Source organism: Microcebus murinus, chromosome 21 (assembly GCF_040939455.1).
Source record: "Microcebus murinus isolate Inina chromosome 21, M.murinus_Inina_mat1.0, whole genome shotgun sequence".
Taxonomy (NCBI): Eukaryota; Metazoa; Chordata; class Mammalia; order Primates; family Cheirogaleidae; genus Microcebus; species Microcebus murinus.
Window position 1 is genome coordinate 13,106,581 of NC_134124.1, and position 16,029 is coordinate 13,122,609.

General features: G+C 39.6%; 2 protein-coding genes across 11 annotated transcripts in view; one reads left to right on the top strand and one right to left on the bottom strand.

The window, feature by feature from the left end:
• Nucleotides 1–4,677, top strand: part of TCERG1 (transcription elongation regulator 1) — a 72,177-nt gene extending 67,500 nt beyond the window's left edge. For 4 of the 10 annotated variants that reach the window (XR_001156493.2, XR_012913974.1, XR_012913975.1 and 1 more), the window contains 5 exons: nt 347–526; nt 1,206–1,289; nt 2,300–2,400; nt 3,236–3,329; nt 3,612–4,677. Coding sequence is in view for 6 of the 10 variants with exons in the window: in XM_012774170.2 (XP_012629624.1) it covers nt 347–526; nt 1,206–1,289; nt 2,300–2,400; nt 3,612–3,813 (567 nt within the window). In the remaining 4 variants the exon portion in view is untranslated. Of the gene's footprint in view, nt 1–346; nt 527–962; nt 1,109–1,205; nt 1,290–2,299; nt 2,401–3,235; nt 3,330–3,611 lie in introns of those variants that run through there. The other 6 variants (XM_012774170.2, XM_012774171.2, XM_012774172.2 and 3 more) reach the window with 2 other exon arrangements.
• Nucleotides 4,678–7,211: 2,534 nt separating this feature from the next.
• On the bottom strand, nt 7,212–9,000 carry GPR151 (G protein-coupled receptor 151). Its single transcript, XM_012774176.3, has one exon. The coding sequence runs from the start codon at nt 8,928–8,930 to the stop codon at nt 7,659–7,661; it is 1,272 nt and encodes a 423-aa protein (XP_012629630.2). The 5' UTR covers nt 8,931–9,000; the 3' UTR covers nt 7,212–7,658.
• Nucleotides 9,001–16,029: the final 7,029 nt, after the last annotated feature.

The following is a 16,029-nucleotide window of genomic DNA, read 5'->3' on the forward strand; positions in this document are numbered from 1 at the left end:
CAGTGACTTCTAACTAAGGCAGAGTCACCAGGAATCTCTTTTCTAGATTATTGGAAATGCACACTGCTTAGGTATTAAGTTAACACTATTCTAGTGTCTTGAGCTAATTAACTTGCTAGAAGTTCTTTTTAAATGGCCTTTTAACACAAGATGCATTTATGATATATAGTCTATTCAAAAGGATATATTTATTTTCAGAAGATACTATTTTCTAGTTTCTCAGTGACTCTACTTTTTATAAATAAAAATTAGGCTTATCATTCCTAAGGTAAATTATTGAGCCTCTTATTGTTGGAAATGTGAAAAGATAAGTCTCTTTGGTGACACATATAGTTCTCTTTTTCAGGTACGTTCTTCAGATGTGTCATGGTCTGATACTCGTAGGACCCTCCGAAAAGATCACCGCTGGGAATCTGGATCCTTATTGGAAAGAGAGGAGAAAGAAAAGCTTTTTAATGAGCACATTGAGGCACTTACCAAAAAGAAGAGGGAGCACTTTCGGCAACTTCTGGATGAAACTTCTGCGGTAAGAGTTTCTTATTTTTCTGATTTTAATCTGGATGAATCTTTGTTAATAATTCCAAAACATAAAGCATTATAGGATTTTTAGTGTCATAGTTTTTAGACTCATTACTAGAATTCATTTTATGACACTTTCTGATTTTCTAAAAAAATGTTATATGGTATTCCTACTATTTAGAAATGACCTCTCTTTGCAGTTTTCAAATTCATAACTGCTGCTATGGTAATTCAAAATGTTGTTAGCTCTGTGTGATCAGTGATCTCTCCTGATAATAGATTTAGTAAATTCCTTCTTTTGCTCCATTTTCAATTTGGTACTATGGCCCCTTCCTTGTTTGGCAGTTTGTACACTTTGTTATCCAGGTTTTGTTCCTGTTTATCTGCTCTCTTTTTGGTGATGGTTTCTTCAGAAGTTATGATGTTTGCCCATGTAAATACAGGGTTTGCAGGTGATTGTCTTAGGCCACCTTGAAAGTATGGCCATGAAAATAACTCTTGTGGCAAGCCAACAAAAAGAAATTGCATTAACGCTGCTTCCCTGTCCCTAACTAGTCCAGTTACGCTTGGGCATTACAAGAGATCGCAGGTCAGTGTGTAATATTATGTACCATATGTGCTGCAGTTTGACCCCCTAAATAAAAATGAGTTGTATTTATGTTTTTTATTCACATGTCTTTTCAAAGATTACCTTAACATCAACGTGGAAAGAAGTGAAAAAAATCATTAAGGAAGATCCTCGTTGCATTAAGTTCTCCTCCAGTGACAGGGTAAGAGGATTTTTTTGTCTGAGATTTACAGTCAGTGTACAAGATGTTAATTGAGTGCTTGGTCAGCAACACTAGTATCTTGGCCAAATTGAAATTGATGGTTTTAAGTGAATTAAGTGTGTAAGAAATGAATCTGGATTTTAATTAAAGTTCACATTTTATTTCTTACATGATATATTAACAGGAATAGACAGTTTAAAATTTTAATCCTTGATGTTAAGGTTGTGTTTTTAGATCTTAGAGATTTAATGAAGCTAGAGTTTTACTTTTATAGTCAGGTCCCACTATACAGATGTATTCAGGCTGGCCACTTGACTCTTAAGCCATGCTAACAAGGACCCCATAACAGGATCCCTCGTTCTCATATGCTCCATTGACTTTGCAGTAGAAGAACCTCTCAGATGTTTGAGGTTTATAAAATCTGAGGCCTGATCTTGTACATTTTGACTCCTCTCTAGAAACAAACTCACCAAAGGTCTGAAACAGTGAATAACTTCAAATAAAGTATTTGCTTACTATAGTCCATTTTATTTGTTGGCCTTTTGTTTGTATGAGTTAAATTGTGAGTGTTATCTTAAAGTTAGTGAATCTCTAAATTATACCACAGTACTGGTTTTTTGCTTGAAGATACAAATATAATCTATAGGAAATGAATACTTAACCCTTAACTTTCCTATTTTAATTTAAGAGTGTCTACCTCTTGAGGTTGTCACGAAGATTGGAGGAGGTGATCTTCATTAAATACTCAGTAGTGCAGGACATACGAAGTCCTCAAGTTTTAGCCACTACTAGTATATGACTCCTCATTCTTGCTTTCTTTTTGCTTTAAAAATGTGAATAGCAGATTATGCATTTTAGTGAATTTTATATGAGCAAACATGTACCCTACTACCTTTTTCTTTTGAATTTTTAGTTTTATTACGGGACATTATTGGTTTAATAAGTAATTGATGTTTATTTTGGAATTAATGGATTTTCTTTTCCCTAATCTTACCTTTTTTTTTTGGCAGAAAAAACAAAGAGAGTTTGAAGAATATATCAGAGACAAATATATTACAGCCAAAGCTGACTTCAGGACACTTTTGAAAGAGACCAAATTTATAACATACAGGTGTGTGCAATGAAATGTTTTATATCGGCAGTCATTGTCTTTACTAGTCTTTACTCTAATGGCCAGAGCATTCTTTGCATTCACACACATGTTGACATTATTAAATTTTAGGGATAAGAAGACGCCAGCTTTTATTCAAAGTCGAATACAGCTACAGCCCATATCTACCATACCTTTTTTTTTTTTTTTTTTTTTTTAAGAAAGGGCCCAGATGTCAATTCTTATTTTGTGTTAACCCACCCATCTGCTTTTTAAAACATAGCCTTTGTTTTTACTTCACTGCTTTTTTTAGGAGTACCCCCAACTATATAAGAATTGTATTTCATGAGGAGACTTTTAAAATAATCCTCCACTGTCAATTATCTTTGTCTCCTCTGAAGATTATTCAGTATGGTTAGATCATTTGAAAGCTTGAAATCATCTATTTAAGCTCAGCAAAACCATTTTTTTCTCAGAGGAAAGCGTTTTTCTGGATATATTTAAATAAAAATTGTAAATTATAAGATTGGAGCCTTAAAATAAGATATCTCTATAACATACCCTACTCGACAGTTCTCTACCCCCAGTGATTTATTATCAGGAAAACAATTTTGCATTGCTTACCAATCAGTATGCAGGAAACCATTTTTGTTTCATGCTTCAGCTTTTCTTCCTTTAAAATAAAAATTTGAAACATCTTAATGAAGGGTATGTGCATGGGAGGATAGATAGTGCTGAGGGTGTGGTTTTTAGATATTTTGTCATTTGGATTTTTTGGTCAGGATCCTTAATGTTTTGCATCAGCTTGGGCTTTTAAATTAGATGTGAAGTAAGACTTCTTTCTACATTTTTATAGTTAATTTAGTGAAAGATGTGAAAGTGAAAGCTTGTGAAAGATGCTGGGATTGGCAGCCCCGCAGACTGAAGTCCTCTGTTCATCCACAGAACAGGTACAGCACGGGCAAGATTTACCCACCCACCCTCAGCCCTGATCTGGAGGGACCACCAGTAGGGGTGGGAGGGTAATTCAGCTTCTGAGGCCCTTTCACTCCTTGGAGTCTTTGCTGAGGCGACTTACAAAGGTGACCACTGCAGTGAAATTTTTCTTAAAAAAAAAAAAAAAAAAAAAAAAATGGAAACACAATTAGGAAGTAGATGGACATTTCCAGCTCATTTCTGAAAGACCTGTGAACAGCAGTCAGTAATTCTGGGACTTCTTTTTCTTATTTCAGATCTAAAAAGCTAATTCAAGAATCTGATCAGCACCTGAAAGACGTAGAAAAAATTTTGCAGAATGACAAGCGGTATCTTGTACTGGACTGTGTGCCCGAGGAAAGGCGTAAGCTGATCGTGGCGTATGTCGATGACCTGGATCGCCGGGGCCCACCTCCACCTCCCACAGCGTCAGAGCCCACGAGACGATCAACAAAATAATTCTAAATACTCTTCCACAGGGGTATATATTAATTCAAAATGCTTGCATGAGCCAACTTTCAGGTTTCTACATGTATGTGCATTAGTCAACCTATTGCAAACCATCTGACGAACAGAAGGAGAAGCATTCATGAACAGTTTCTGAACAGGATACTTTGGAAATATTTATGCTTTTCTTTGTGTGGCATGACTGACATACATACTCAAATATAGGCTGTCTCTAGTAAATCTAAAATCTTTTGAAGCTAAAAATCATCCTTTTATGAGGTGTGGAAGTCAGTGACTTGGTGACGTTCTTTCTAGCAGTGTTACACATGCAAGACATGAGAGCATTTGTGGTTTGAACTTGCCAGATGCAAAAACCACAGACTCCAACAAAACCTAAGTTGGGGTTTGTTTTGTTCTGATTTTATTTTTTAAAGCGGGTAAAAGAGAAAACACTGAAAATTGAATTCTTATCTTCCAGAGGCTAAGATTATTATAATGGACAATACTTTTACCTTCGTCTCTAAAGAACAATTTAGTTTTATTTGTTCATTGATGTGCTTTGATTATCCCCTCTGAATTATAGACCAAGTCTTGTTGTTTAGCCTATGAGAAGATTTATGTAGTAATTTCTTCTCAGGTACCACGGTTGTAACTAACATGTTGGCCAGAATAGAACCACTGGTTAAACATACTTTATTCACCATTAAGTGATCTTTATCAATATTCTGGATTAGACAACAAATTACCTTTCTGGGTATTCTCTGTAAACTATATTCCTGTTTGAATGTTAAACTTTTGTTTCTAAAGTTTAATTTTAAGATGTTTGAATGTTCAGTTTATGTATTTGAACTACAATAAACCAACCCTTTTTATATATGTGTATTGTATATTATTGTTACATTATTTATAAAAACTTATTTTAAACTTGTTTTTTAAAGCAGCAAATGTAATTTGGCACAAAGAAAGTTGACATTAAAATTTGAATATTATATAGTTTTAAAAGGCTTTAACACAGTATCTGTAGCATAAAAGGGGAGGAATTTTGTAGAGAACCTTTTTGGAACTTAAGTCTCTTAGCAGGACCTGACTGCTTCATAGCAAGAAGATGATGGCTTTTTTTGTTTTTTGTTTTTTCTTGTTTTTGTCTTTTGTGTGAATGTGTGATGGTTTGTGCCTTTTTGGCATCCTTTCAGCATGTCATGCACATCGTACCGAAACTAACTTTGATTCCCAATTGCTGTTTCTAGCTTTACCTCCTCAGTTTAAAAAAAAATCCTTTTTATTTTATCCCTTCATAGGATGTCAGTTTCAGAGTGCCACACAAATAAAATGTTTACGAAAATGTATGTACTAATAGAATAATTTATTTTCCTGTTGTCTCATACCTACTATGATTGCAACAAAACCTAGAAAGGGGATACCAACAGCTCTGTATTTGTATATTGTGTGTACACAGTCACAGATACACATTCATATCCATGTTTCTCAGTTCTTAGCTTTAATCTATTAAGTGCCAGAGAAATTATGTGAACTCTTGTCTAGAGGAACCTAGTATTGGTCAGACTAAGGTCTTCACCTGTAAAATTGATAAACAGGATGTCTTTTGTTTTTTTCTCTTTTTTGAAATGCATTTTTGTGAATTCTTTGAGCGAGTTTTGAGTTTTATGAGTAGTGAAATTGAAGTGCTTGCCAAAAGGAAGACAACTGTTAAGGACTATGACTCAAAGGTACAGTTTCTAGAATGCCTTATTTTGTTATTTTGAATTCCATGAGGTATTATTTGCCCACTTACTACATTCTGTTTCTCAACAGTAGAGAAGTGAAAAGAAAATGGTTTGGTGATCTCTATTATAATTTTGTACTTTTGTCTTAAAGTATTTGGGTTTGTTCACATAAGGTGCAAATCAAACTTTTCTAGGCAGATTTTTAAAGAGATTAAGTCAAGACTTAATATTAGGTTCTTAATGAAAGGTTCATTGTAATTACACTCTGTTCTAGTGTCTGTATCTTGATTTGGTGCTTATCAGCAAACTGAAAAGCAGGTTACCCTGAGACCTATGCCAGTGTTACAGTCAGACACCCCCATAAAGTCACATTGTTCCAAATGATTTTGAAATGATAATTGAAGACAAAGACAGCCTTAACTTGTCATATCTGAAGTAAAACATAATTGTTTTTATTTCTTTATAAGTGTCAAACACTGGAAACCTACATTTTACATTTACTATATAGAATGAACGTAAAATCTTTAATTCAGATAATCACAATTTTAATGGTAATCCCTTGTATATCACAAAACAATATTTTGAATCTTGGGTTAAATTGTACTTCATTTGAACACATGGGCTTCAAATAATATTTGCACTGAACAAAGTAAAAAAAACAGCCGTACCTCTGGGTTGAAAAGCAAACTATGGCCATTTGTAAAAAAAAAAAAAAAAAAAAAAAAAAGTCCCCCAATCCACAGACTGAACACTAAAATTTTTTTTCATAGCATATTCTTTATATTTCAAATTCTCCATTGCTTGCCCTAAGGGCATTTTTATTCTGAGGGAACCCCTCAGTGAAAATACCCCAGAGTTCCACTATAAAATGATCCAGAATCATAGATAAATGTTCTTACATTTAAAAGGGAAAGAAATGTATCATCATTATGTTTTATTGGGTATGCTTTACCTTGCTATAAAATGAATAGTTACTGCCTGTTATTCAAATTTTGCCATCTGGTTGGGAACACAGAATTTTAATTCTATTGCTTTTCTTTCTTCATTGCCCTTATGTTATTTTTTATTCTTAGCCAAACTCTGCCTTTTGTCTGTTGAATTTTCTCTTTTTGATGATAATCTTTTTCTTATGTATTTTAAAAGCAGGGTTCAAGTTCAGTGTAATGGATAAGTTTAATGCTGTTTAACAAGTAAAATCACCATCTCCATCCTCTCATTATGTTTGAGGCTTGCCTGTAATCAGTAATTAGTACTTATGTCATTAACCATAACTTGTAGTTTATCTTGGGAAAAAGGAGATATTGGGAGAAAAAAATTTCTGTTTCTAAAAGAATATCTGTTTCCTGTGTTTTAGAAGAGAAGGAAGGGCAGTTTTTAGGTTCATTTTTTTCCTTGTCAGAGTATAGAGTGTCCTGGGTAGGCTGCTGAAATTCTCAAACTGAAGACTGATTCAGGTGGTTTTTAAAAGATCACTGAACCATACTTTAATATAAGGCAAAGTTTGAATTTAAGCTTAGCCAAAAATAGCTGTGGTTTGAAATTAGCCCAGAATGGGAATAAAGTTGTGTTTCCTATTATGTAAACTCTGGTCATGGAAATTATGATACAGATTTTCTTTAAGTAAATTAATATTAAGCAAATTAAGATAACTCAGTAAAATTTACTCATTAATATGTTAAAGGAAAGTTTGGTAGGTGAAGTTAGGACCTGCAGGTTCAGGGGAAACTGAAGGCAAAGGGGCTCAGGCTTTGACAGAGATAAGCTCTGCTTCAAGCTCTAGCCAGGGTAGTACAAGGCTGGTGCTAAGGGGTTCCTAATAAAATAGCCATTGTGAACTGAACAAGTGACACAATAGCTGGGCTCTCTCATCACATTGACAGCAACATCTTTACACAGCACTTAAAATGAATTCTTTGGACAGTCCAGGTTATAATTCCGAAACGTAGTTATTACTCCCAACATGGTGTTTCACTTACCAAATTGCACATTTTCAAAATGTAAAATATGAAGCATTTTTGTATTTCCTAGCAATAGTAATTTTGTCATGTTTGATATGGTAAAGTCAGCAATATTGATAATGAGCAGTACAAGTAAATACAATAATCACAATTTGTTTTGCTTTGAAACGCGAATCTAGTTATCTCCACTCCCTGTCGCTTGATCTTCATGTTCCCAGGGGATAGGGTCATTGTCTTGTACTGAAGGGACGGTGTCCCTCTCATGCCAAAACTGCTCCACGTCAGGGAGGATGGGAATCTCCACCTTCTCAGTTTTCCCTTTGCCCAAGGAGGGAAAGCTGGGTTTCTCTTTCTCTGCTATGGATGTTGGGGACTCTGGAGATGGAACCTTGTCAGGAAGGACCTCTGAGTTACCAGCTGGTGTTTCTTGAGAGTCTGTGACAGTGACAGGTTTTTTGGTTATCAGCCATTTCCATATGCCTTTCAAGCCTTCCTTGAACTCCTCTGACATCACGAGAAAAATGAAGGGATTTGCCGAAGAGCTGGAAAACATCAGGACTTGAGACAGGGCTATGAAACCCTGCGGTGGGGCCGGGCCTCCAGCCCTCAGATGCCAAACCCACAGCCACGCTGTCCATTCAGGGAGCCACAGGAGAGCAGAGGAGGCTGCGATGCCCAGCAGCATCACCGTGAGTTGCTTGGAGCGGATCTGGTTTCTAAGATTTTGAGTCTTAGTTCCTCGTTTTTTACATTGGCCATAAGCTCTCCAGAAATAAAAGCTGGCAAAGAGTAATGGAAGGCAGAATACCAGGAGAGGGTAGAGCTTACCAAACAGTGACATGAACTCTTCAGCCACAGCCGGTACATCCACGAGGCACATTTCCACACCCGCATGATGCCTGGTGGTGCTGAAGAACCATTCCGGCAGAGGTAGCAGGCCAGCCACGGCCCAGATGGCCGCCAGCACTGACCAGATGGTGCGGCTGTGGATACTTACTTGCTTGGCTGGGTCACTCGCATACATGAAGCATACTTTGGCCACTACAACGATTGTCAGGCTCTTTGCTGCCATGCATGTGTGGATGAACCAGTCGGAGGACTTGCAGACAAACCAGCCTAGATCCCAAACACCTTTGGAGTATGCTGTAGCTCGGACAGGCGCAGAAAACAGCAGGAGAGAGAGATCAGCCAGGCTGAGATTCAGAATCAGGGAGTGGATCATGGATGGCTTTCCTTTCCAAGCGCTGTGAAGCAGGATGCCAATCACGCACAGGTTTCCCATGAAGCCCACCAGGCAGACAGCCACCAAGAGAGCTGGGACGATGGTTCTCCAGTCCTGGGAATCAGAGGGCAGGTACCCTCCGGCAAAGTGGAGGTGAGCAAAGGACAAGTTCATGGTGCTGGAGTTGGAGTCTGCAAAGGCAGCTGCCAGCATCACCTTTTCCATCCAGTTCCTCCTTATGGAAGTTAGCTTCTTATTGAGGGTTCTTTCTGCCTTGCCTCTTTTGCACAGGAAATAAATATGTCCTCAGTGTCAAATGACACCTCTGGACCCTCCCCTTGCTAATTTCCTGAGAGCAGAGTGTGGAAGAAGGGTTGACTGCTAAGCGCCTGGCCACATACTGCACTGAATGACAGGCAGCAGGGGTGCGCGGCTGCTGCTCATTAGCAAGTCTAATACCAAATTGTCAGCCCCGTGGAGTAATGAGAATATACCCATAAATGATGAATGAAGAGAACATACACGCAAGCGGGGTGTGTTTCTGGGGGGTTGCTAGAGCCAGTCAAGGCAATTATTTTCAACCAGCTGTTTCTAAAATCTTGACTGCAGTCAGTCTATAGTCCAGTAAACACTACGTCTGCACACATCAGAATCACCTGGATGGCCTGACACGGTAGGTCTGGAGTAGGGCCCAGGAACTTGCATTTCTAACAAGATTTGGGGAGACCACACTTTGATAACTGCTGTTTCAAGCTGAGGGCCAATGCTGCTTCCACCCGCCCCCTCTGTAGAGATGAGATTCCCTTTCCCCAACCCTCACCACCACCTCAGCCCCATCAGCAGCTGGCTGGGATCAAACACAGCTGGCTAATGAAAACGAGTTGGAAAGAAGTCCTACTAAAAAATCTATGTATGACTCTAAGTGTATTGTGAATTTTTAGAGGTAATTTTGGAGCTCAGAATTAGAACTGCTTTCCATACGAATAAGACTTCAACAAGTGGTGGTGATGAAAGGCAACCAAATGATAAATTAAGCTGCTTTTCAGGGAGCACTCCTAAAGGATTTACTGAGATGAGAAAGTAAAAAAATATCCCAGGTGGAAGGCATTTAAGGGATTTTAAGGAAAATAATATTTTAAAGCTGGGAAAAGAAAAAATTCTCAGATAAAATGATTTTAGGATCAGTCTTGAAATTTTATAACAGTGTTTAAATTTTGTAACTCTGCAGGGGATCAGAGGAGTGAGAATTGTTCAGAGAAAGGGGTTGGTGAGGTTGAAGTACAGATACATCCTACCCCGAGTGTGGCTGAATCAGAAATGCTTTTTGGCATGATACAACGCAGAGTGTGCTGGGCTGAGAGTCGGGACTCTGGGGTCTGGATTCTTGTACTGACTCTGCTTTCCCTGCCTTTTCACAGCAAAGGAAGGGTCTGACTTAAAATTCCTCAAAGCCCCAGAACTCAAGCTATTGGAAAAGCTGTCATTGGTGCTGGGTTTGTTGGTTTCTGTTTTTGTTTCCTTTCCCTTTCCTTACCTTTACCCCTGGGAAGTTGTTCCTATAAAACAGTAAACTGGGGCAATGCCTTGGCAAGGCACAGTAACTCCCAGTTAGTACTGTGCACAGTGAAGCATCCTTCCATCTCAACAGCACCGCACGACAAGGGGACGAGGCCACACCGTGTTATGGGCAAGAAAGGGGAGGGGTAGAGGAACACCTTGAGTGACACTTAGAGCAAATGCATGATTTGCAAATTACAGACTGCAAGGAAGGTATAACATGCCTGATGTATGTGGGAGAGATCAGTTCAGGACTAGAAAACAGATACTACTTTGTACCATGGCTTATGTGCTTATGATATCCAAGGCTCCTGAACATGTGTAAGACAAAAAGCTAAATGGGTTCAAGATGGCTTTAATATGGAAGTTTGATCTCAACAGACAAGAGGGAAACTGAAGACTATCATGCAATGCTTCCCAAATCTATTGCAACTGACTGAGGGAAGAATCCCCTGGTGCTCCAGCTAGAGACAACTGTGGCCTGAAGGACTGGTGCATTGAACTCTACATTGTTTCGGAGGAAATTTATCTTAACTTTTTATTTACAAGTAAGTGCAAATTTATAGTAACAAATGCAAAGATAGAACAAAGAATTACCCTATATACTTCGTCCATATTCACCAATTATTAGCATTTTGCCACATTTGCTGTCTATATATGTACATAAATCTACATTATACACACACACACACACACACACACACACACACACATTATTTTCTGGACCATTTGAGAATTGAAAATGAGTTTTTGTGTTTTCTTCCTGGATTATCATTAGCTGAAAAATCAAAATGAGATTATATGCTTGTAGCAAAAAGGAATTCTCTCCTTTGGCAACTCTCATTACACCATTTGTCCATTTGGGGCTGCTAAAACAAAATACTACAAATTGGGTGGCTTCAACAAAAGAAATTTATGTCTCACAGTTCTGGAGCCTCGGAATTCTCAGATCAAGGCACTGGCAGAGTTGGGGTCTGGCGAGGACCTGCTTCCTGGTTGGTAGATGGCCATCTTTTCCTTGTGTTCTCGAATGGCAGAAGGAGGGTCTTTCTTGGGCCTTTTTTTATAAGGATGCTAATCTCATGTATGAGGGCAGAGGTAATCACCTCCTAAAAGTCTCACCTCCTAATACTATAACCTCCATGGTGAGAATCTCAACATGAATTTTGGGGGCATGTAAACATTCAGACCACAGTACCATCCAACTTTCACTTTGTCTTTTGAATATCAGCACTCGAACATCTGAGTATCTGACAAATGTAGTATATAGCCTGCATCCACTTTTCATTTGAAAATCATTTCCATTTCAAGGATAAATGTAATTGGCAAACCTAAAAGATAAAGAACATATGCTTTCCTCATATTTGCATTATAAGTTGAGTTATTTTAATCTTTGTCGATAGCATATTTGCTTAAAATAATTAAGTCATATCGGTAGTGGATATATGTCAGGTTTCCTTTTATTTCGGGTTGCCTAGTATTTGAATCTCTTTCCTGTTCCAAAGAAGGGATTCTGGAGAGAAATGGTATGAATGAAGTGGAAGGAATAGAACAATTTTTAAAAAATTAGGAGTTATTCGAAATGAAAACTGGAAACAACCTCCTCTCTCCCCAAATTCTGGAAATAACCCACATGTCTATGAGCTGGTGAATGGGTTAAAAAAAATGGCTATGTTCATACAATGGAATGTTATTCAGCAATAAAAAGGAATGATAAATGCTACCTGGATGAACCTCAAAAACATCATGCTAAGTAAATGCACCCCAGACACAAAAACCACGTACTGCAAGATTCCATTTATATGAAATTTCCAGGAAAGGCAAATCTACAGACAAGAGGTGGAATAGTGGTTTCCTGGCTTGGAAATGGGCTTTCAGCAAAATCTTCTCCTTCTACTTCCACACTCACGCTAAGGCTCCAGCAACAGAGCCAAACTCAAACGTGTCATCTGCGTCCTAGTTTGCTTTCCAGATAGACACGTCACCCACAGAGATGTTGCCAACAGGTAACTCCTGGAAATTGAGAAGCAGTAATAAAAAAAAAAAAACACACACAAAAACTGAAAACAACTGAGCTATAGCTATCTTTCTTTTTTTTTAAAATTCTGCTTTATATTTGAGTTATAAGGGACCTCAGCCAACTTAATCTTCAAAAGAACCCAGACAAGGCAAATGGGTGGCCAGGCTTTTGAGTAGCTTTTGATAAAAACAGAGCTAAGTGTGACCTCTTTTCAGGACTGGACAAAGTTTGTCCTATAGCTTCATTCTGGAGAAGGGCTAATAATAATGACAGTTATTTAGGGAGTGAGTCCCCAGTGGCAGCCTCTGTGCTAAGTGTCCTCGGCACTTGGGCCCCCTGACAACTCCTGGAGAGAGGCAGGATTACTACCCCATGTGCAGATGGTGGCACTGAGGCATGAAGAAATGAAGTAAGTTGCCTGTGGGTCTGTGGATCACCCATGCAGATGACAGAGTGGGGACGGGAACCCCCGTGAATCTAACCCCAGAGCTATTAGTAAGCAGTGTGCTATCCTGCCCCACCAAGCAAGTTGTGGGACACTGCTCTTTTTTTTTTTTTTTTTGAGACAGAGTCTTGCTTTTGTTGCCCAGGCTAGAGTGAGTGCCATGGCGTCAGCCTAGCTCACAGCAACCTCAAACTCCTGGGCTCAAGCAATCCTTCTGCCTCAGCCTCCTGATTAGCTGGGATTACAGGCATGCGCCACCATGCCCGGCTAATTTTTTCTATATATATTAGTTGGCCAATTAATTTCTTTCTATTTATAGTAGAGACAGGGGTCTCGCTCTTGCTCAGGCTGGTTTCGAACTCCTGACCTCGAGCAATCCCCCCGCCTTGGCCTCCCAGAGTGCTAGGATTACAGGCATGAGCCACCGCGCCCGGCTGGGACACTGCTCTTTAAGCAATCGATTCTCAAATTTGTACAGTTCAGCACTTACTGCACCCTTCGGCGCTGGCAACACGAAGCTCCTGTACTTTTCTCTCAGTGAACATTTACTGAGCCCCGTTCTCCTCTGTGCCAGGAACGATGCTAGACCCTGGGAATCCAGGGTGGAAGCAGAGTGCCTTTTCTTGAGGAGCTACAATCTAGTGGGGGAGACGAAGAAACAAATAAGAAATCTCAATGTCAGCGAATTGTCAGAAACTGACAGCAGTTTCTTATCACCATTGGTTGTCGCAGATGTGAAGATGCGCGAAGGAGTCACAGGTGGCCCAGACAAGGAGTTGGGGGTCGGGAGGGGGGGAGTCAGGCAGGGGTTCCCTGGAAGCCATGGTCTTTAAGCTGAGACTTTAGTCATGTGCTTCCTTACTCATCGCTGCCAGAGACGTTTTGGAGAATATCATTGCAACGTATTCAGCACTCCTGTATTAAGCGCACCAGAAAGCAGCAGTTTCTTGTCACACAAGTGTGCGTTGTTTATTTCAGGTCATTGAGAGTTAACCTCTGCTACCTGTTGCAGGTAGGAGCGGGATGGGCTGGGCTTTCGATCAGCTGCAATATATAGCCAGGGCTTGGGGAAGCGTGCTCAGCTCCACTCTCTGTGGGCACTTTGCAAGGTGGCTTTCACTTTTCATGGTTTTCCACCGTTGCTTCGCCCCTACGTAGGCCCAGTAAGCTTGTGAGGTACCGGTTAGTGTTCATTTTTTTTTGCTGGCTGCTTTGCTTGGCTGAGGCTTCCTTTCTTTAGTCCCCTGGTTGTGTTCCTTTTTGGACTGTGGTTATCTTGTTTTTGCAGAGTATCTTTTGCTGTGGGGCCTTCTTGAGTAAACCATGCCCTTGGTTTACTGTCCGGTGTCCCGGAATGGTGTTCCGGGCTACAGGTGCAAGCTGAGCGACCATACATTTCTAAGGTAAGAGTTTGCATGGGTGTGGTTGGGTGTGAGCGCCCACTCCTACAAGAGAGCCCCTCCTGCTTTTGCTGTTGGTTAGGTAGCTCTTAAGTCACACTGTAGGGAAAACAGATGCAAGAAGATGGTGCTGTTTGTTCCAAGGTGGTCATCAAGTCTGGAAATGTATATTATTCTTTTATCACGTTATTTAATCAGTAAGCCATTTATTATCTGGTTATGTTTTCAGACTTGATAGCCACCTTGCACATTCTAAACTCCACAGAGCCAGGTCTAAGAGCCAGGTGCGGGGAGTTAGGGGTTCTTAACCAAATGTTTCTGAGAAATGAGACTGTTGGATCAGAAAGGGACCCTTTTGGATTGTCTGTGTCAAGCCTGTTTCCAGATGTGAAGGCAGTTGCTCTGAATGTGTGAGTCACTTGTCCTAGGTCAGCAAGGAATGAGCTGGTGTCCACAAATCTCAGCTGCCAGGTGGATGTGTTTTCCTCTGCACCCTGTCTTGCCATTTTTTTCTGCCAGGTTTTTTTTTTTTTTTTTTTTTTTTTTGCCTTTGTTAATGTTAATAACTGCTCATTTTGGCTGGGCGTGGTGGCTCACGCCTGCAATCCTAACACTCTGGGAGGCTGAGGCGGGTGGATTGTTTGAGCTCAGGAGTTCGAGACCAGCCTGAGCAAGAGCAAGACCCCGTCTCTACCAAAAATAGAAAGAAGTTAATTGTACAGCAAAAAATATATATAAAAAAAAAATAGCCGGGCATGGTGGCGCATGCCTGTAGTCCCAGCTACTCAGGGGGCTGAGGCGGGAGGATTGCTTGAGCCCAGGAGTTTGAGGTTGCTGTGAGCTAGGCTGACGCCACGGTACTCACTCTAGGCTAGGCAACAAAGTGAGACTCTGTCTCAAAAAAATAATAATAATAAAAATAAATAAATAAAATAACTGCTCTTTTTGACTTTACGGAGGATAAAATTTGGACAGAGATGTGACGACTCTTTGGTCACAAGGATGGTAAGAACATAGGGAGGTGGCTCTATTGTGCCAGTTTATGTAGAACTTTAAACTTTTCTTGAAAAACTCCTTCGTAGTCCTATGTGAATAATAACTGCAGCTATGATTTTTGTCATAATGTAATGAGGGGTACTAGTCAACCAAAAAGACCCTAGGGAGAACTGTCTTGGGGACTGATTTCTCCACCATGAAGATGACATGGGTCACTATTTTGTTAGGTGCGCATTGTCCTAAAAGAATAAGGCCTTTCTAGAAAGTGAATCGCTAAGCTATCCCTGTGGGCCCGGACTGGTTAACGTGTTAACGTTAGTCATGATAAGCCTATCCCTGCCTCCAGGTTTCTTGTTTTTGTAGGGTATTATTTGCTGTGGGTCCTTACTAAATGACCTGTTTCATAGTTTCCTAGTTGAAAAAAATAAAAATAAAAATTCTACTGTCACAACCACTTTGTACAATAAGATTTTTCACATTATTTAAAAAAAACAAAACAGCTTTCTTGAGATGTAATTAACACACCATACAACTAACCCATTTAACGTGTACAATTCAAGGTTTTTGGTCTGTCACTCTTTTCACAGCTCGCCCACCTGGAGGGGCCAGTGTGCTTCTGAGGCTGTCTTGAGCACGGACAAGAGGTTTCCATGACTACCAAATCCAGCAGGTGGCGTGGTGTCTTCCCATACGTCTACACATCCCAGGACTAGGTGAGCTGGGGAAAAAACTTGCAGTGTTTACAGTTCCAGTGCTAACTTGTCTTCCTTTTTTAAAAATGTCAGACATTTTGCTTGATACTTTATTATGCTAATATAAAAAAAAAACAGGAGAGGCAGCTCTTTTGGTCTATAAAGTTTGCCTTTCATGTTTACTCCTGGGAGAAAAAGCTTTATTAGTTTTAAA

Bases quoted from the DNA above. Each gene is read 5' to 3' on its own strand.
- GPR151 (XM_012774176.3), bottom strand. From the start codon at position 8,930: ATGGAAAAGGTGATGCTGGCAGCTGCCTTTGCAGACTCCAACTCCAGC.